Below are 21,840 nucleotides of genomic sequence, written 5' to 3' on the forward strand. Positions count from 1 at the left end.
TGTTGACAGGTCAGGAAGTGGAAAAGGTGAAATGAATATGTTTAAGGAAATGTGTGACTCCTAATAATGAGGTCTCTCTAGGCAGGATCACTACATAAAAGAGATTAACAGGTTGATGTCATAAACCTCTTTTGGTTTTTTTTTAAAATTCTGTTCTTTGCCAATTGAAACTGATTAAAGCTGGACAATGAGAATAGAATGCAGGAGCAGATAAATAGTTAACTCCTTTCACATACAGAGTTGCTCACCATAGGACAGATAAAGCCAGGATTAGGCCCATAGGCTTTTAGGCAACATGTATGCCTGAGACTCTACAGTTGGGAGAGGCAATGTGGCATGAAGGTATTGTGCTATGACTCTGCTTCCCTCAAAACCCAGGGAGTTCACACTCCACTGTCTTCTGAAGAGGAGCATTCTGGAACAGGGCTAATGGGTCTGAAGGTTGAGCCATGTCTTCTAGCATCTGCAAATGGATCTACCTGTAGTCACCATGTTACCTCCTCTCCTCAGATTATTTATATGCCTGGCAAGAATAATCTGTATAGGTGGCTACATCAGGCTTGTGAAAGCTCTTTTGAGTCCTGCTGTGGGCACTCCTTTGCACTATTATTTTACTCATTTTTGGGTCAAAATCTGAGGCCCACAATTTGTCTCCATGTTATTAAGTTGCCATGATCATGTTTAGTAGTATGTACGCAAATAAAAGGAATTCAGCATGAGAAAATGGGACACATTGTAAAAGAAAGTAGATGACTTGATTGTAGCTTATTTTCTTGATGTTTTACAAGTGAGTTTAGATTTTAGTTTAAATAATACACTAGTCATAAGCTCATTCTTACATATTTTGTGAAAAAAATTGCCTTTCAATTCCCAGTACCATTGACACTCTGCTTGTGTGTGGTCTGCAAAACCTCCCAGTATTTCTCTCTTTGTCTTACCTGTTATTGACTAAGGAGAGTCTTTTGATGTTTCAGAAGAGTGTTGCCAAGTATCATGTTTATTGTTTTTAAAATAAATAGAGTGGCTGGTAACAGGGAAATGTCTGGTTAAGTCATCTGTACTTGCTTACTGAAGCAAGCCAGGGGCCTAACATCTCTGGAACTGTTTGATTATAATGCTACCACCTCTTATCTATGTATTTTTAAAATTTTTATATTTTAAACTTCCAGAAGTTTTTTTGTGTCAAAGGAAGGTTAAGACATTCCCTTGCAAACACTCAAAAAATCATAGTCTCACTGAAAATTTCCCTTGGCACTCTCAATCACAAAGGTTGTTGGCTTTTCAATCATATCACCACTTAGCTATTTTATCTCAAAAATAAATAATCCCTGTTGTGTCAATTTCTCCTGATATGCAAACACCTCCATTCCATTCCCTCCCCTTTGTTGCTCTATGCTGAACTCCCTCCATCCCTTCAAGTAAGACATTTTCAAAAAAAAGAAGAGAAACAGAATACAATCTGTGTGTGAATCTCTCAAGCTGTCACCTCTTGGTTAGCAACTCTAACACGGGGCTGTGCAGTGACAAAGGTATTGCACAGCGCAATAAAGTTAATGTTGTAAATGTTAATTTACATGGAATTAAGGACTAGATATGGAGACCAAAAATAAAGACATACATTCTGTTTTCACATACATTCATGCAACTCCCTGAATTCAATGCAGATATGTGGGTGTAATGTATCAGAATTTGGGCCAACCACTTAAACCATTTTTTTCTGTATTTTTTATTCCATGGAGTGTGCATATTCAAAAATATGATAAACATGGGGCTAACAATGGTTATCTAGACTTTTCAACAACATTTCTTACCCTGAATTTGCAAAGCAGTCTTTCAGTTCCACTTCCTAATCAACTAAGAAGGAAGTTGGTTATGACTCATTAAAGAAATAGTGTAGCTGTCTGTAAACCCTTTTTTTGGAATGTAAATATTCAGCACTGAGAACAGCAACATTTTTACAGTTTGTAGCATAGTTGCAGAAATGCACGTTCTTTTAGTGATTCAGTTTCCCAAGGGTACATGACATGACATTGTAGCCCATTTCCCCTGGCTTCAACCAAGAGAATCAGTTACAGTACGTTTTTGTAAAATAGTGCCTCACAATATTTGGCTTTGGATAAAGGTTCTCACTTTGTTTCCACCCTTAAAACCCCTTCTTTTGGGGGTGTCTTTTTGCTTCCTCTTTTATCATCCATCCTCCTTCCCCTATTTCTATAAGCAACAGCTTGCTCGAAGGCAACTGCAAAAGCCATTGTAAGGATTTGGTCTACAGAGGGCTCTACAACTTGAAGACTCTCATCCCCTACGGCATTCAAGGGTCCTGAGAGCACGAATGGTGTCATGCCTGAGCATTGAAGGGCAAGCCATTTTGGAAAAAAATAAAGATCTACTTATTTCCAGATATAAATTTGAATGGAACCTTCTTCAAGGCGCTAAAATACCTTGATACATTTCATTTCATTTTCTGAGCCTTGCACTTCAGATGCTGGCTGAGACTGAACCTGGACATGCCAGAAAATGTAAGAAATACTGTTCTTCCAGTATTTCTGTTAGGACTGGAAAAAGACTCTTGAGACTATCCCATTAATACTTGCTACAGGAGAGAACTCTGCTGCCATCAGCTCTGCTCTGGGCCAGCTGTACAGTGGATTTTTATTCTAGAAAAACCAGTCGGAGATGGGGGACTCGTGCTAGACCCTGCATGCTCACCCCCACACCAAACAGATGTTCCCCTATGCACTGACACAAGAAAAAAAAAACAGGCTTATTTAGCTGTAGAATGTGAAGAGTTAGATAGTATTTAGTGTAGGTGTTTAGGATTCTGTAGTACAAAGGAAGTAGCTTCTCCTTTTTAAACTGCTTTGTAATATGACAACAAGGATGACTTTATTAGTTTGTATATATACAATCTAATAGGCTTTCCTTTGCATATGAGAGGAAATACTTCACAGTATACAGTCATCCTTTGGAGTTCACTACCACAAGAGGGCATAGAAGTCAACAGTGTAGCTTCATTTAAGGGCGGCGGGTAATTTTATGACATTTTTACTTATGCAAGCTAAAGACCTGATCCTATAAGCACTGACACAGGGTTTGCTGCTCCTTGCTAGCATGCCTCCTTGTGGTTCTTCTGGAGATTAGCTCATCCCTGCTCTGACACGCCCTCCTTTGGTTTCTCTCCCCTAGTCTTGCACATGCTCTCTCTCCCTGTAGAGAAGGTTACTCCTTTCTCATCATTTAAAGTACTCTCTTTTTGTGGCAAGGCCCTCCTGACAGGTTACTATAGTCCTCCCCTTCCAGGGTATCAAAATCCCATTGGACAGCTGTCTCAGGCAGTCTTCTGCTCCACTGCCCAGTCTTTGCACTTCCCCAGTGGCTGGTAGGGGAACCTAGCCCACCCACTACTCTGGGTTCCAGTCCAGGGACCCTAAAACCAGCAGACAAGATCTGCACTGTTCCAAACCTTGTGCTGTTTCCCAGCTCCTTCCTTCTTTGTCTCTGTCAGACTACTTCTCCAACAAGGGCATCTATTTTTTCCCCAGTTTCCTCTTTTCCTGCTCTAAATCCATAGCATGACTACAGGCCTCCACACCGCAACCCCTTTCTTACAATCTATTTCCTAGTTTTATAACAGCTTAGTCTGCTCCTTGCCCAGCTGGGCTTCATCATCAATTAAAAGCTCGTCAGCCCTGACTCATCTCCAGGTGCAGCTTGTCAGAGGGTTAATTGCCCCTTTCTCTCTGCTCAGGCCTTGTGTGGGGTAGGTACCCCATCACAGGCACCCAGCACCTTGCCGTAACAGGCCTTTAGATAAAGATAATCAAATTTTAGCCTTCAGTGACCTGAATACTGCAGAGGTCAAGAAGGGTTGTCCCCTTTTACCCCTAACCCTGTACAAACAACATTGCGCAAGTGCCCAATTGCACTATTAGAGTAATTTACTTCCTGTTAGGCATCAAGCAGCAGGATTTAGGATTTGATGGATCAATGATTTGACTCATTAGAGCACATCCTGTATACTGATGTCCTCTGAAAGGGCATTTCTAAACCCCTATGGCTTAGGCTTGTATACACACATATAAACCATTGCCAGAACTAGATATTGTAACATGATATAATGGTGGCACTTCAGTTTGGCTTTGGTGTGTCTCTGGGGATTCCTCTTTCAGTCAGGTTGCTATGTGGTGAATTCATTTAGAACTCCAAGAAATGACTGTAGCTATTTTGTGAAACATTTTAGAAAACACACTTGTATCACTGTAAATAAATACTCAGGATAATAAAGTGGTTGATTTTTTTTTCTAGCTATGTTATTTTATAACGTATGGCTCAAAGAAATGTAAAGCAGTCATTTGATAGCATTTGGGAATCAGCTCTCCTGCTGTTTGATTTCTGGGCCATTTACCATAGGTCTTACCCCCCTTTCTGCTCCCACTGCTCTCCTTTGTCTTCTGTGCTGTTCTTGCTCTTCCCTTCTGATCTTGGCTCCCTGTCTGTTTCCATCACAACATGTTGTTTGTTATGGTATATTTGGAAATTTTAAACTCACAATCCATTTGAAATGTGTAGTTTGCAATTTCCTTTTGCTAGAGATGACAGGTTTTTGATTCTGTTCTGGGTAGACACATACACCTGAAAGTATCTCTTTCCAAATTATAGGCACAATACTGCTACTCTTAATTATGTGACTAATCCTTATGTATACATGTATTTTACTTTTTTATTCTATGCCATTCTGGTCATCTGCTCTCTAGAGTAAAGATTGCTTTTGCGAGTGAGGGTTCCAAGATTGGGCACTATCCTTTTGTAATTTAATTGTATTCCTAGCATACATGACCACTTGATGAAAATGTTATGGTTTATGCTATGCAGGGTGTGACTCCAGTTGATCATAATGGTTTCATCTGGCCTTAAAATCTATGAATATACTAAACATAGTATTCTTGGATGACTTAACAGAGCAGTGCAAATATTGTATAGATGGAGTTTTTATGAATTCATTGAAAACTGTGTCTTTGTTTTTACTTTAAAAGGGAGAGGTAAACAGCAATTTCAGGGCTGTACTGAGAAAATAATACTGGTTTTAAAAAATGTTCAATACATCGTAGGAAATTTGAAACATATTGTCTTAAGCCTTTGCCTCCACTTTCGTTTCATTATGAGGGTCTTTGCAATTTAGAAGTTCATCTGCCCCTGCTGCTTGTTCTTCACTTGAAGTCCTAAGCCAATATTTTATGACCTCGCTGTTGATTACTATTGAGATTACTGTGATGTCACAAACAGAGGATAATGACTTGAAGTGGGGATTAAAGCAGCAGGAGTAGACAGATGCTTAAGAAACAAAGACCTTGTTGTCATGAAAGTATCTTATTAAATAAAAGAAGCAAAGAAGAATACTTCCTAAATAGAACATTTTTCTAAGGTGCCTACTGTGACCCTCTTACTCAACTGGGTAGACCCATAGACTTCAATGGGACTATTTTATAAGTGCTCATTCATAGAAGGATTGCACAGTGTAGCACAAAAGTTTCTGATGTGCCATTTAAAACTAATCTTTTGTGGGTTTTCAAATACACAACATGATAAGCATTGCTCTGTAAACCAAAACTCCAGAAATAGTTACTACAAAAAAGGCAATTCCTACATGCAGAATCAGAGTATTGTAGAAGAAATGAAACAATTAACAATTAACCGGTTTATGGCTTTGATATAAAAATACTGAAATATGTCTGAAGTATGTCTGTAGTTTAAATATTTCGTAAATAGCAGGGATCTTTTAATATTTTGCCAGCTTTAAGGATTTGTCACTCTTCATTTAGTGTAGTTGGTGTGAATGAGAGGTATTTTATAATAAGTCATTAACTAACACAGTCTTTATGCAGAGATTTCCCTATAGAGATTTTTTTTCCCAAAAATGCGTAGATTTCACATTGATAGAACATGCATCGAATCCTTTTGTTATAGGAAAGAACTATGGGCCTAATGCTGCAGCATATCAAACTCTGGTTTAAAGCCAATGGGAATTTTGCTTGCAGAGGTTCTGCAGGGGTGGGCCCTATGCATGTAATCCTTGATAATAAAGGGTAGTGAGTTTTATACTGGATTTTAACCTGATTTCAATTAAAACAAAAGTGGGCCTAATCCTGAAGGCAGCCGAAGAAAAACTAAGTGTCTGTGAATTTATCCCAATGGGAGGACATTTGGGCTAGATTGTGATTTACACTGAGTCCATGCAGGGGAATCAGAATCCCTCATATATCCTGTGCAGGGTACCCAGATGTTGGGTCCAGCTGCATAGGAGCAAATGAGGCTACCTGCCTGCTTATCTACTCAATGGAGCAGGTAGGTATGAAATGCAGAAGGCCTTGGCTCTGTCCCCTACTGGCTGGCCAGAATAGCTGAGCCAGTGCTTAATATAATGCTGGTACAAACCAGCAGTAAATTACCAGTATCAGAAGAAAACAGAGTGTGTTTCTGAGTCACAGCCTCCTTGACTCCTGGGTTACTGCAGCTTATGTACCATCACTTGCTCAGGACTGTGCCAAAAATTAGTGTAGCCCTTAGAAGCTTAAGTTTATTTTAACTAGGAGAATGTGAATATACTAATTCTGACTGAACCCCCATTCTGATTCCTACAGATGGGTTTCCTAGAACAACATTTAGTCTGTGTATGTTTTCTCAGTTACACTTTCTACAAAGTCACCCTTATCAAATAGCATTCTGTCAAAAGGATCAGCTTTCAGATGTTTACATTTACAGCTGAATAACTCATGTTTGAAAACAAATGGGACATAAAGCAAAATATGTGTAATAGATTCTGGGCACAAGTGTCTAGAAACAGCCTTCATGCTACAGACACCCAGAAATGCTGCCAGCTTTCAGTTTATGAAAAAAAAAGTAAAAAAAAAAAAAAAAAAATCTTCCATTTCAAAGGCATCTAATAAAAAGAAGCATTCTTTTCAAAAGCTTACAACGTGGCTTTTTGTTGTTGTTCTTCCTTTTATTATTGGAGGGGTAATAGGGTTTTATTGTTTGTTTTGTTACATTTCCAAATTCAAACAACCATGGAAAAAGAAAAAATGTTTTGCTTTGACTATACCTTCTCCCCTCTGTTTAGAAAAAAAGAAAGCCAGACTTCTGGTAATTGCTTAGAGTTCAAGTTTATTTTTGAGGAATCTGGAATTAGTTTGCATTTACTCAGGAAGCCAAGAACTGTGCATACAGTGTATCATTCAATGTTTTGTAGTGTTTATAATTCAGTGTATTGTTAAGTTTGACATCAATAGTGTTGCATGTTACATCAACTCAGTAAGTTTTACAGATCTGATTTATTATCCTCTCATTTGATCTTGTGCGTAATAGATAATTTCAGATTTTCTAAGAAGTGCAGTGAATGAAGTTCCAAAGATAAATAGCAATAGAAAATGTTTTCAGGTGTTTGTCATATAATTGTATTAAGGAAGCACAGCCCACATCTCAGCTCTACCATTTAGTAGAGAGGATCACTGCAACAGTACACTGTGGATTTTGTAGAGAAAGACCCTCCCCTCATGGTCAATATAGCTTTGCTGTAAATATTTCAGTTTTGTGAGGCAGGGAACATGGTAGTACGGTATCTTCAAAGTCAAAGGCACACTATCTTATTAAATGCAAAGTAAGGATATTAACTGCATATTATTAATTTGCATACAGTTATCTTTCTGAAGACTAGATGATCTCTGGACCCATTTGCACATAGGGTAGGAACAGAGAAGCACAAGATCTTTTCCTGCCTGCCCTATGCTTATGTCCCCATGCTTAGGAAAGAACAGGGTGTGCTGCCTCCATAGACCGCCAGTGGGACACACTGCCCCAAAGGGAGTGAGGAGGAAGTATGATCATGTCCTTGCCCTCCCACCCCCATATTGACTCACACAGTGGGGCCAGACATCCCATGAGGTATCCTGCACTGTCCCCTGAACATCAGAGAGTTCAGAGAAAAAGTCTGCCGGAGTCATAGTCCCTCTCTTGAGTTTCCCCTGGGTAATACAGCTCCATTCCACATCCCACCTAAGTCTATACATCAAAGGCATGATCTAGCCCTAGAGTTTTAGAAGAATAAAATAATTAGAGATGGACAAAAACAAACTAACACTCTGTTGTCTGTGAAATGTTGAAGACTCAGGAAAAAGGCAACTTCCTGCATCCCAACCCCGTGCCCCAGTGACTATATTACATATATAATCAAGAAAAATAAATGTGAAGGGCCAGTGAGCTGGGATTACTTATTTAACCATGGGGAATTCTTGCACAATATTGAGTTGACTGTCACATTTGGTGTTGGAGAAAAATTACCATACACATTATATTGACAAAAACCTGGGGTGCAGGGGGTGCCTTCCTGTAGAATGTTGAGTTGCATGTAACCATTTTAGGGTTGCCAGGCATTCGGTTTTTGACTGGAACACCCTGTCGAAAAGGGACCCTGGCAGTTCTGGTCGGCACCGCTGACTGGGACATTAAAAGTCCGGTTGGCAGCGCAGTGGGGGCCCGGGGCTAAGGCAGGCTCCCTGCTTGCCCTAGCTCCACATGTCTCCTGGAAGTGGCCGCCAGGTCACTGCAGCCCCTAGGCACATGGGCAGCCAGGGAGGCTCCGTACGCTGCCTCCACCCCTAGGGCTAGCTCCATAACTCTCATTGGCCGGGAACCATGACCAGTGGGAGCTGTGGGGGTGGTGCCTGTGGGTGCGAGGGCAGCGCGTGGAGCCTCCCTGGCCTCCCAGGGACCTAGGAGCCGCAGTGACCTGGCGGTCGCTTCCTGGGAGCTATGGTAAGCGCCGCCAAGACCTCTCACCCCTTCCTGCACCCCAACCCCGTGCCCCAGCCCGGAGTCCTCTCTCACACCCAAACTCCCTCCTGGAGCCCACCCCCACTCCCACATCATCTTGCCCCAGCCCTGAGCCCCCTTCTGCACCCCAAACCCCTCATCCCTGGCCCCACTCCAGAGCCTGCACCCCCAGCCGGAGTCCTCACCCCAACCCCCTGCTCCAGCCCAGAGCTCTCGCCCACAGCCCAAACCCCTCATCCCTGGCCCCACTCAAAGCCCACACCTCCAGCCAGATCCCTCACCCCCCTTTCCACACTCCAACCCCCTGCCCTTACTCAATGAAAGTGAGTGAGGGTGGAGGAGAGTGAGCAACAGAGGAAGGTAGATGGAACAAGAGGGGGCAAAGCCTTGGAGAAGGGGTGGGGCAGGGGAGGGGCCTCAGGGAAGGGGAGAGGTACGGGGCTGGGCAGGGTGTTCAGTTTTGTGCGATTAGAAAGTTGACAACCCTAATCCATTTGTCTGTTGAGCAGTGGGTGTATGGGAGACTACTCCTGCTCTGAGTGTTGTTTAGCATCCACTGGGCATATCCACTCCTGCTCTATATCCTGGATGAATGAAGGAGCCTTCTTTTCATCAGCCATTTGAGATCACTACTGCTCATTTGTTTCTCAGGCTGGGGCCTGGAAAGAGGAACTACCACTAAATTACAAGTATATTATGCAGTGTTGCTTCTTATAATAGAATGTGTTTCAGGGTTGGATCTGATAAGGAGGGAGACCTCCAAAGAAACGAATGGTGCTACAAGACGTGGTTAGTACAGGGGCACATAGCACTATTCTTTTGGCTGTCATTACTGACTTAGTGCATCATGTTGTTTATGGGGAAATGTGTGAGGTGCAGATGTTTGGATGAGAAATAAAATTGGATTCCTGAAAACTCACTGACAAAAGAACAAATTCTAGTTTGGGCTACAGTAATTCCCCCCAGCAGTTTCAATTACATATGATATCCTTGACTTCCTGTCTTGAGTAGTATTGGTGTCCATCTCTAAGAAATTGCTGCATTCTATCTAGAGGTGGCTACGTTTCCTTGGGATGTGTGTGAGTAGCCGATTGTGTGTAGGATCTAAGGACAGCTTTGTTCCATGTTGCAAAGATATACAATTTTTTATTCTGAAATAACAAATCTTTTCTTAAAGCTCAGAATATGCTAGTGTGAATATGGGGTTTCAGCATCAAGAGGACATTGAATTCTATGGAAACTTGGGCCTGTATAGAATTTTGCTTTCACAATTTATTGCTTTCATAATTTATTGCTTTCACAGTGCTTAAAGTTGGCAGGCTTTTAGTAAAACGTCTTGCTGTTATTATTATGCAATGGACCTGGCATATGGAATATTATATTAAAGGCCAGCAGAACTCTTCAGTCCCTCAGGCTTTTGCAGGAAGATTAAATGAATTCTGCAGCAGGTTTTTCTAAATTCTATAGTAATAATATCCAGGCTGTCTAGACTGCTGTTATTTGGAGTCTACGGTTTTACTGTCAAACAGCTAATTAGAGGAGGTTGGCATGTATCCAGAGCTTTAGGGTTTCTAGTGATTTAGTGAAGATTCTACTGCTCGATGAACAGTTTGAAAAGGCACCTTGGAATTGTTATACCTTTACCGGTATATGAAAACCGAAGATATTGGTGTTTCTCTCTAAGATCCTCTTCATATGGTGACTGACACTAGTTTTGTTATGCTTCTGGTACCATCCAGTTAGTCATGCTATGAAATAATTGCTAAGTGTTGGGTTATCTTTAATTAGGACGGGGAGGAGACCCCCAAATGCCACATGGACTAAGCAAATGGCTGGCAACAAGAAGCTTCTCTATTACGTTACCATCTTTACCAGTGACTGACTTTAATAATAAAGTGCACTTATTGATCACATTACAAACAATGTTAGTAAGTGAATATCAATATCCCTATTTCACATACAAGGAAATGGAGGTTAGAGAGGTTAAGTGACGTTACACAGGTTACAGAACAATTCATTATCAGAATCAGGATTGGAATCCTGGTCTGTTGACAATTAGTACTATGTCTTATCCCCTAAATCATAATGCTATCCAGGCAAGTTAGTTATTTCACCAAATTGTATCTTAGGTTCTCCATCTGAAAATCTGTGACTATGGGCTTGAGTCAAAGACCACTGAAGTTAACTGAAACACTTCTGTGGGCTTTGGATCAGATTCAGTGCTTTTAATTATAAACCAAATCCCCAAATACAAAGGAATTAAGATGTCCACAGCCATGTAAGCATCACTATTCCCACTATATAGTTGAGGGTCAGTGGAGATGAATGAATCACTTACCTTGACATAGAGATTTAGGCACTGGTTCTGATACTGACTGAGGTCCTAATTCAGCAAACTACTTAAACTGATGCCTAACTTTAAGCACATCAGTAATCCCATTAAGTTCAAGAGAACTATTCATGTGCTTAAAGTAGGGTACATGCTTAAGTACCTTGCTGAACTGGAGTCTATATGACCTAGGCTATGTTATTTAGCCTCCCTAGACCTCAATTTTCTCACCTCTATAATGGAGGTAATGATATTTACCTGCTAAACAATGTTTGAAAACTTATATATAAGTTTATCATCATTGACCCAAAGTAAAGTAGTCTTTATACCATCCTCCTACGCATCTCTAATATCAGATCCTGTAGGAAGAGGGAAGGAAGACCTGGTTCACCAAACCTCTGGATTTGGAAAACTCCTTGCACAGCATCTGTACATCCTTTCATGGATAGGATTGCCTGAATTAAAGCAATGAGCTGACATTGTGAGGAAATTTTGCATAATTGTGACTTTAGTGCCACTCAAACTGTTAAATGGAATGAGAACCTTAATACCATATAGTAATCAGATTGTCTGTCTCAGTAAACGCTGTCTGCAACCTTTCCTCTGGGCCTCCATTAGATTTTTTAGCTCACCTAAACTCCTTTTAAATACAACCAACAACACTATGCAGTCCAGTCTCTGCCCTCCCTGTTGAAGGAAGAGGTTTGTACATTTCCTTCCACTTCTGCAACTCTTTTCTCTTGTGCCCCCTCTCATATTTTTTTGCTATGAGAGTCATCTTTTGTCCTGCAAATTTTATTCAGGGATAGTGCAACACAGGGATCATTTAGGTGCCTAAGTACAGATATCGAGTCTGATTTCCAAAAGTGTCAATGACCCACAGCTCACGTTAACTTCAGCTAGAATTTTGGGTAATCTGCACTTCTGAAAATGAGGCCATTAGGAGAAAAACTTTAGGGACTTGGGTTTGAAAGTGTAGGAAAAATGAATACTTATACATTGTTCACATGGCTGAAATATGTTGTCATAAAGACAAACATTTACAATCAATGAATACATTTGTGAAAATCAAAGTCTCTTTGTGGATAATTCTTAAACAGAAAACGAATGTATATTTGTCAAATAAATGACTATAAAAATATTACCCAAAACTGATTACTAAAATATTAAGGCATTTAGATTGTAGATGCCAGACGGAGTACCAGCTGAATGTGCATTTGGAGCCTGAGCTTGTAGGTTGGGATGATATTGTTGACCAATCTGTGGTTCCGTCTGTTCAGTAATAACTAGAACAGTGGTGTCAGAACAGTGCTTCCAGCATTCATGATAATATATATACAAAGGGTGTCACCCTGCCTCCAAGGACAATTTCAGTACAATATACAAGTATTCTAAGAAGCCAAGAAGCCAATCAGAATGCAAACAGCATTACCTCCTAGCACAAAAGGAATATGTTTATTGGGGCAAAGGGAAGGGAAAGAAGGAAAGAAAAGGAAAAGGTAATTCTCAGTAAAGCAAACAGAAAATCAATCAATGTATTGACACCTCCCACATTCCTGGCTGGCTGGACCACTGGGTCCTGAGACCTCAGAATGGTGGCCATAGCTGCCTGAGTAGAAACGGAATGCTCTCTAACGGTTTTTGAGCTCCCCTTTTATGTGGACCTATCCCTGGCAGATGGGCAGTGCTGGAAAGTGCAATCAGTGGATCAGGAATATCTTTAAACAATCTAAACCAAATGATAACAACAAAGAGCTTTTTGTTCTGTATAAATGTATAGTCTTACACAATAGTCCTGTGCCAAAATTCTGTGGTGTGTAAATCCAGTGCAAAGCAAAATCCAGCTGACCGACTGTCTTATCCCAATGGCTTTGCTTAAACTTAACTATCTATCTAAATAAACAGTGGCTTCTGAGGTATTCCCTGGTGTACTCATAACAACTGCCACAGTGTGGATGCTGATCTACATGGGCATCTCAAGAATACAAGCAGCTAGGTAGTCCACAGCAGGCTATCTGAACTGGGGATTCTTCATAGTCTTTGCCTTTTTTTCACCCAAGGAACAGAGAGCTGGCTGGAGTCCAGCAGGATAAGGGCCAGGGTCTTCAGAGAACTCAAACTATCTGGGTTCCTCCCCACCAAAATTGACTCATTTGGTTGCTTGCTCCCTCTAGCTTGCCCCTTCCCTTCACTCACTCAGTATTGATCTGGCTGGGGGAAAGGGGAGGCGCAACAGGGTATAAGAACAACTGTTTACTCTTTCCAGGAACACTTAGTACTGGAGCTTCAGGCATTAGTCATACACTTACTATGCACAGCCACTCACAGGAGTAAGTTGCACCTTTTAAGGTCTACCTTAAGAATAATTATGATAAATATTTAGCACATATATAGTACTTTTCATGTGTAGGTCTCAAAGTACTTAACAAAGATCAGAAAGTATTAATAGACCTATTCTACACACAGGGAAAGTGAGGTACAGGGAAATTAAGAGTCTTATCCTACATCATGTTACAGAGTTAATGACAGAGCTGGATGAGAGGTCACATGTCTGTTTGCTAGACTGTTGTCTATCAATACACTTCTAACAATATTTATAGAATTATTCTGACAACTGACCTGACTGTAACTGTCTCGTATTGCATTTATTTCATAGGCTGTTTCACTGAATAAAACTTTTTGCATTAACAGGTACTGTATGTAGATTTGAGGTGCATATTCAGTTACTGCAAATTAACTAAATATATCAGCTCAGATAATATGATAAACAATTTGGCAAATATTGTATGAATATATTAAATGCTTTGGTAAATATTGTAGAAAAGCAAAGGTTTTTTTAGTTACGAGCAGAGCTGGAAGGATTTGGGGGGATTGCTTTCTGTAACTTTTCCTTTTATATGGAAACAAAACTGTATAAAGTTGTTAATTTCTCCAAAATATGTACATGGAAAAATTTTCAACTTCTGTTAATTTTAAAAAAATAGCTATTAAGAGGTTTACAGTCACTTTGAACGCTTTGAGATAATTGTGAATTTTCACAGCTCTTTTGTAAATTTTGCATTTGCAATATTTTATTAATTTATTAACTTGCAAAAGCAAACTGGTAAGGGGATTTTTTTTTCATTTTTGTAAAAATAGAATAAAATGTTATTGTTAAGGTACATGTTTAAAAAACATCAAGTAATAGAACCACCCAAAAACCCCTAAATTCCATTTCAGGAAAAAAATTGTACTTATGGGATTTGGCCTAGAACATATGCTAAGTTTCAGCAAGATTATATTTGTGCCTGAATAATAAACCCATGAAAATAGGATTTTACAGTGGACATGTTGGCAGATTTTCTTTAAGTAGTTTAAATGGTGTCACTACATTAAGAAATAAACTAGGAAACCAGAAAGCTTGCCTTAAAAAATGATCAACATATGATTCTTGCAGGGGCTCTCAGCAGTGCTATTTTTGCTATCCAGAGTAGTGGGTCTTTTCTGGTATGATGTTGTTTTTACACATTATACACAGGGATAGATAAGAAAATAACATTCTGTGTTAACTGGTAAAGCGTTTGTTTTGATACATTTCATATTGTATTTTCAGATATCACTTATTGTAGTTCCATTTCTCATTGAAAGAGACCATGATTGGGTTTGATTTTAGCTTTTTTTTTTCTTTTTCTTTTACTCTCCGTTTTGTAGTACAGTTGTGATACAAACTCTTGGAATTACAGTGCTGATCGCTTGCATGCTGAGCTTCATGCTGGCAGTAGGAAGTGCCCCGAATTAAATCCTAGGAATTTAGACTAGTTGTTCCCACTGACCAAGTATGAAAACTGCATGAAAATGATAGCTCAGGAGTTGTATCTTCCCAGCCCCCTCACTTCCAAATAGATAAAATGTTCAAGCAGAGATTTACAGCTAGTCCAGTTGATATAAATTTACGTAGCTCTTCAATCTGACCAACAATATTTGGTAAAGCTGTCATTCAGAATAGCAGAAGCAATATATACAAATACTGTAAATGTAATTAAGTCAAGAAAACTTAAGCATGAATAGCTACTGTGTATCTGTTGTCTTTGGTAGATTACTGGACTATAAAGACTAATGAGGGAGGAGTGGCAGGACCAACTGTGAATTAATCAAAGTGTAAAAAAAATAAGATTAAAACAATAAAGAAGAGCTTTATTTGCTTGAAGATGTTACAAGCAGATCAATTCCTAATAAGTTGAGAATGTATTTCTTAATGATTTTACTGATATCATAGGAATTTTATTCTGCCTTTGAAATGCATTAATAAATCCCATTAACACTTATGGGAGCTGAATGTGTTTACTGACAGCAAATGAGACTTCAAGAACATGTCCTCAACTTTGGAATTACAAAAAAAACTGTGTTATGTTGACAATAAATTTTTTTTTGATACAATAAGTGGATTAAATGCAAATATATTTCATCATATCAGTTATTCACAAATGGTTTCTCTTGATTATTTTACCATGAGTGGTGTGTGACTTTCACCTAGATGACATGTTTTTGCTCCCTGACTGGATAACCAAAACATTAAAAACAAGTGGAGGGAAAAAAAGATTTCAAAATGGCTGTTCAAAAAGTTCTAGAATGCACTCCTGGCCTCATTCAGGTCAATGGCAAAAAAGTCTAAATTGAAATTAAGTCATCTATAGATTATTTAAATATTATTTGATGCATATAATGAAGCATCTGATATATGCTTTACACTTCCTGTTTTCTACTGTGACCTGCAATGATGATATTTGTTTTTGTTAATTTAATCTATTTATGCTGATCTGCAGGGTGATATCCAGCAGCTGTTGATTGTAGCCGATCCCAGAGCAGCGTATGACTATTGTGAGCATTATAGCCCAGACTGTGATTCCCCTGTCCCCAATGCTCCTCAAGCTCAAGAACCTCAAGTTGATGAGGTGAGTAATCACTCATGTATTACTAGATTTATTGCACATTAGTGGTTGTGCTGGATACATATTACCTGGGGAACATTTAATTACAGCTAAAGAGCATTCATTGTCCTGGACATGCAGGAAGAAAGACAAAATGCAAGGGAGGAGGTTACAGGGGGGTGTATGTGTGACTACTCAATACCTGTTTATCTTTGGCATTTCCAAGGTGCTTATCACTATGGCCATGGCTACAGTTACAAGCTTACAGTTACAAGCTCTTACAGCTGTGCTGCTGGAAGAGTGCTCATGTAGCCACCTTATGCTGGCGGGAGGGAGCTCTCACATCGACATAATTAAACCAGCTCAATGCGTGGTGGTAGCGTCTCCCACCAACATAGCGCTATGCACACCACCTCTTATGCCAGCAAAACTTATGTTGCTCGGGGGGGGGGGGGTGGTATTTTCACACCCCTGAGAGTCAAAAGTTTGGACGACATAAGTGCTAGTGTAGACAGGCCTATGGCATTTAAGCACCAGCATATTCAACAGAAGTTTCAACTGAGTGTTTGTTACACTATGCAGCATCATGAAGTTCGTTTAAAAAAAAGGTTTAGCAGTTTGAGTAAATCTTTGTTTACTCAATTATAGTTATTTTCTTCTCCTTGTACATCTATGAGCAGGTTTTCAGAGGTGCTGAATATCCTCAGCTGCCAATGAAGTCAATGGAAGCTGTGAATGCTAGTCAGCACTTGCGAAAAATCAGAGTAAATTAGAGTACATAAAACTTCCAGTGGCAGTTTCAATGAATGGAGGTATATGCATGTGTACATACAAAGTTCCTGCTGAAACAAAATTCCAATAATTTTTTCAACCAGCTCTTCTAACTGGTAGACACTGACAAGGATAAAGCAGACTAGGTCATATTTTCTTGACAGGCAATAACTGTTAGTATTCACAGAAATGGGTAGTCATTGTGGGCCATCCTCACTAGTGTAAATTGGAATAGCTTCACTGAACCCAAGATTATTACATTGGTTTACACCAGCTGAGGGCCTGGGCCTCTGTATGTTACATACATTCTGAATATGTGTCTCAGGATTTGTCTAGAAAACTTTCCATTATAGCCAGGAGTTGAAAAGTGAAACAGTTTTTCCCCTTGAAACTAACATTCTAGCAGAAGAAAAAAATGTAATTAGATGTCCAGGGGGGAAAAAAAGACTTTACCACTGATGATCCCATCAGGATGGAAAAAATGCATATGGGATCTCATTCAATTAAAAGGAGTAAATAGTTTTCACTGAACTTGGCAGTGGCCAGTCAAGATACCCTCATTTTTATGAGAGCTGATTGGTTAACATTGTTTCAACCCACAATTTTACTGACCTTAGAGGAGGTAAATGTTAGAAACTTACTAATTCCGTTTGTGACTGTTTTCAGCCAGTCGTGACTCAGGATTTTTCTCATGTATGGAACAATTTCAGTTAATGTTGTTATTAATTAATTTATTATTAATTATTATTATTATTATTATTTGAAGAAGAAAGCCTCCTGTTGATATTCTGTAGGTGATAGGTGGGGGAAAGACGGTTTCTCTCTAGAGGGCAGAAAGCAACAAATAGCAGAAAACAAAGGATTGACAATAGAAATGAAAAGTGTGGTACATGGGAGGTGTGGGGGGAGATTTTTTACTTCATGAACTTCATGAACTTCATCAGTGAATCTGCTTCACTTTCCATGCCTGATGAAAAACCTACATTAGTTCTGTGCATTGCGTGCTTTCTAGGAGTAGGGCAGAAGAAAATTAAAAATGAAGGGCCAGGTCTTCTGCTGGTGTAAATCAGAATAGCTCCCTGGACTTCAGTGAAGCTACACCAGCTGAAACTCTGGTTCATTAGGTCTCTGGAGGCATTCGGTATCTTGGTAGACTAATGAGGTAGTAGTGTGATGTCCTTACAGCTGGGTGTGTGACTGAGAAGTATCAGTGTAATGAGTTGCTCTCTTGGGGCAGCCACTACAGTTGCCTGCAGTCTCATTCCTTAACATGCACATAAACATTTTAAATGTATTGACCTCCCACCAGTGGCTTCTGTCAGACGTAGTCTAGCTGGATGCATTTTGACACTAAATTAATTAAGATATTCATATTAAAAACACAATTAGACAACACAACCCCCTTCCCTCCCAAGAGTCATCAGAGGTCACACACCATATTACAGTTTGGGGCCTCCAAATCCTCAGTGTGTTTGCAGATTGGAATTGTGCTTTGAACTTTAAAAAAAAAAAAGCCAGATATGTGCAAAACAACATTATCACCTAACATCACCGCTCCCTGCTCCCTCTCCAGGCCAAGAAATAACCCATTCCTGAGAAGGAAGAATTGTAGGCGCTACTAGAAAGCAGGGAGCTCATTTACAAGACTCTTCTCTTATCTAAAGCCCCCCTTGAAGAGCTGGAGTTAGGGGTTTTTTAAGTTCTTAGAGCAGGCTTCTGTGGTAAATCAGATTTTCCCATAGAAAAGTGTCCTGCGTCCCCACCACCCTAACCTCCAAAGCAGAATCTGCTCCTTACTAAGGCTAGCATGGCCCACAAAATTGCCTTTTTTCCCCCTGGCTCAGGCTACTAGAGGTGGAAACTAGGTCTCCAGTCCAGCCATGTGTCCTGCGTGCACCCACAAGAGCCCTACTAAAGTCACATGTATAATCGAGGCCTAAATCTAGAGTGTGAATACCTACTGGGTGTGGCTGCTGCTGAATTATTAGATTATAAAACATCATTTATAAGGGATGTAACATCTGCCATGTGAAGCAGTGCCCAGGGTAGCATGTGCATGCTCTCCATCATGAATGAATATAAAATTATTGTTTTAATTGCCCGCAGTCATAATATTATGTTTATAGTATGCCATAGCTAAAAGTTGGAGGCAGTAGGCAGCAGCAGCAGCTGTTGGGAGATAGTATTCACTTGTAGATTATACAGATGTATAAACCCTTTTATTATAACTGTAATACCGACATGAATGCACACTTATGTATAGTTACATCTGTGTTCATACACAGTAGATATGTATTTAGTGTATCCTTTGATTGCCAAACGTAATCCAGTAGACTGAGAAAGGATCATACAATTTAAAATGGTTTTGCACTATTCCACTTGAACACAGAGTGGAGACCTTTAAACTTGTTCAACACTTAATGCAGCATTTATGGCCCAGTCCAAGGCCCACTGAAGTCAGTGGGAGTCCTTTTAGTAACTTCAGTGGGCTTTGCATCAGGCCCTCACAGTTTGATGTCTTGTTCATTTGCTTTTGTTAAGGCCTCTCATTCACGCTCTGGTATTTAAAAATAAATAAAATAAACAAGCATTCCTGGGTACTTGGAGGTTTTGCACTATGTCTAAAAAAAATGTAACGTTCATAAAATGAAACTGGTAACATGACATTTTAAAGTGAATTCAAGGAACAGAAACTTAAAAAAATTAAAGAAAATTTTCACTTCTGGCTGTCCATTTAGTGCTGGAGTCCTGCTAGTGACTAAAAAGGACATATGGTCAACCAGCTGAAAACCAAGAGCTCAGACATGCAGTTTTGCTCGCGTGAAAAGTCCCAATTAAGTCAATGGATTCCATTAAAATGTACTATTGGCAAGGGCGGCTCCAGGCACCAGCGCAGCAAGCGCGTGCCTGGGGCGGCAAGCCGCAGGGGGCGGCGTGCCGGTCACCGTGAGGGCGGCAGTCAGGCAACCTTCAGCGGCATGCCTGCGGGAGGTCCGCCGGTCCCGCGGCTTCGGTGGCAATTTGGCGGCGGGTACACCGAAGGCGCGGGACCGGCAGGTCACCCACAGAAACACCGCCAAATCCGCATGACCAGCGGACCACCCGCAGGTGTGCAGCCGAAGGCCGCCTGACTGCCGTGCTTGGGGCGGCAAAAAACATAGAGTCGCCACTGACTATTGGGCATCTGAAATAATCATAGAAAGTCAGCAATACTATTGTTGAGATTGAATGACTTTCATACCAAAAGTTCTTGCCTGACCTCAGTCCTAGATTAAATCTAGATTCAGAAAATTGACCAAAACTAATTAATGTATGTACTGTTAGAAGATATAGAAGAGACAGACCTGCTTGAATTTATCAGGAGTATGTTGCAGGACATCATTACAGGAACTGATACTTTGTCCAGAGCAGAAATAGACAAAAATGTGCACTTGTAGAGTACTGTAATATATCCCCAATATCAACTACAAAGACTGGAGGAAATGTCTTTATTCCATGAAAGAGAACCTAAAATGGGGATAGGGTAACATTTCTTCACTAACACTTCTCTGAAACCTCCTGAGTTGTCCATAAACAGGAAGATTTAATCTGGGAATACAGATGAATTTGTAGACCACTGGAAGAAATGTCTGAAGAGCAAATATCTTTTAAGAAGATGTAGGCCTTAATTGACCCTGAGAATTTACTTTTGACCACTATGTGACCTCTACAGCATAAGAACCATTTGCTCTTTTACAACTAGTGATTTGGAATATCAGTTTTGAATTTGTCTCAGATGAACTAACCTGAGAGTTTGACTCTGCTCTAATCTGTAGAATTATTGGTTGCTGATTCTGAATGACTGGGTTTTTTTTATGCTGTTTTAAAGTAGAAGCAAAAAAGAGAGAGGGGAGCAGGATTAATGCACAAAGCAGAAGAAAATTGGGGTTTAAAGATGTATTTTTTTTTATCAATTTCTTGAACTTTTGGAATCTTCACACACAGTTCTTGCATAATGTTTTGGTGCTAGAAAAGGGATAGTTAATTTCCCAATTTATTTTCTTCACAACTTGGAAAGTTTTTATTTTTTAGCAAGTGCCAGCTGAAGTCTTACTTTACAGGAGTCACCATTAAAACATCTTCATTTGCCAATGGTTACCACACCGGTATCCAAGATATCACCAGTTTTCTCTATGCTTAGTCCAGGAAATAACTGCAGTGTCTAAAAACATTGGTAAATATGGTGTATTTTAAGTGTGTAACGGGTGTGACTACTTTTCTGTGCCCTTGAAATTTCTTAAACTTTGCTGTTCGCAGAGACTGGCTGCCTTTCTGTGTGCCGTTTAGGGTAGACTGTTCTGGAGATAAAACATATAAAATGTGCTGAAACTTTGATTTTACTCTTTCTTGTTTTGTTCTAAACTATATGTCAGACAAATTGAAATTTACTGTTTCCGTATGTGGAAACATTACTTTACGTGCTGATTTACTAATGGGAATCGCTATACTCCCTATTAATCTGTTTTTTTTGCTATTGGTTGTTTTTTTCTGCTCATAAAGTGTACATTAATTTCTGCTGGTTTGTTGTAACCATCTTTTGGATAATTACCCTACATGCTTTTGGCTGTTTTTGGTACCTTGGAACATGTAGGCGGATTAGGGATCTTTTACTTTTAGACTTGGTGAGTATTGAGTGATGGCCTGTTGTCATAAAGCCAATAAAGTATACACAGAAGTTAATTTCCCTAACTATGCAGAAGCTGTTTTCCCCTCTGTCAGAAAAAAAATTCCTGATTATGCAAAATGAAGAGGGTCCATAGCGGCATCTCCCAGATGGACCATAACCAAATGAATACTAAGTGGATGGGACAGATACATAGCTCTGGCTTTGGTTCTTAGTAGTTCTAAATAAAGGGGAGTCACTAGATCTCATTTGAAACAGAAAATCAGGTTGCTTCAGGCCCACCATTAATAAAACTATTGGGACTGTTGATATCCACCAGAAAGTATCCTTATCCTTCTGTCTTG

The 21,840-nt window shown here is 39.8% G+C and overlaps 1 protein-coding gene across 5 annotated transcripts in view; it reads left to right on the plus strand.

Moving 5' to 3' along the window:
- Positions 1 to 21,840, plus strand: part of LOC112108480 (collagen alpha-1(XI) chain) — a 221,790-nt gene that overhangs the window by 38,086 nt on the left and 161,864 nt on the right. For all 5 annotated transcript variants that reach the window (XM_026655480.2, XM_026655483.2, XM_026655482.2 and 2 more), the window contains exon 5: positions 15,958 to 16,086. In XM_026655480.2, coding sequence (XP_026511265.1) covers positions 15,958 to 16,086 — 129 coding nt within the window. The remainder of the gene's footprint in view (positions 1 to 15,957; positions 16,087 to 21,840) is intronic.

The sequence above is a fragment of the Terrapene carolina genome, unplaced genomic scaffold, assembly GCF_002925995.2.
Source record: "Terrapene carolina triunguis isolate 2854851 unplaced genomic scaffold, T_m_triunguis-2.0 Scaffold210, whole genome shotgun sequence".
Taxonomy (NCBI): domain Eukaryota; kingdom Metazoa; phylum Chordata; order Testudines; family Emydidae; genus Terrapene; species Terrapene triunguis.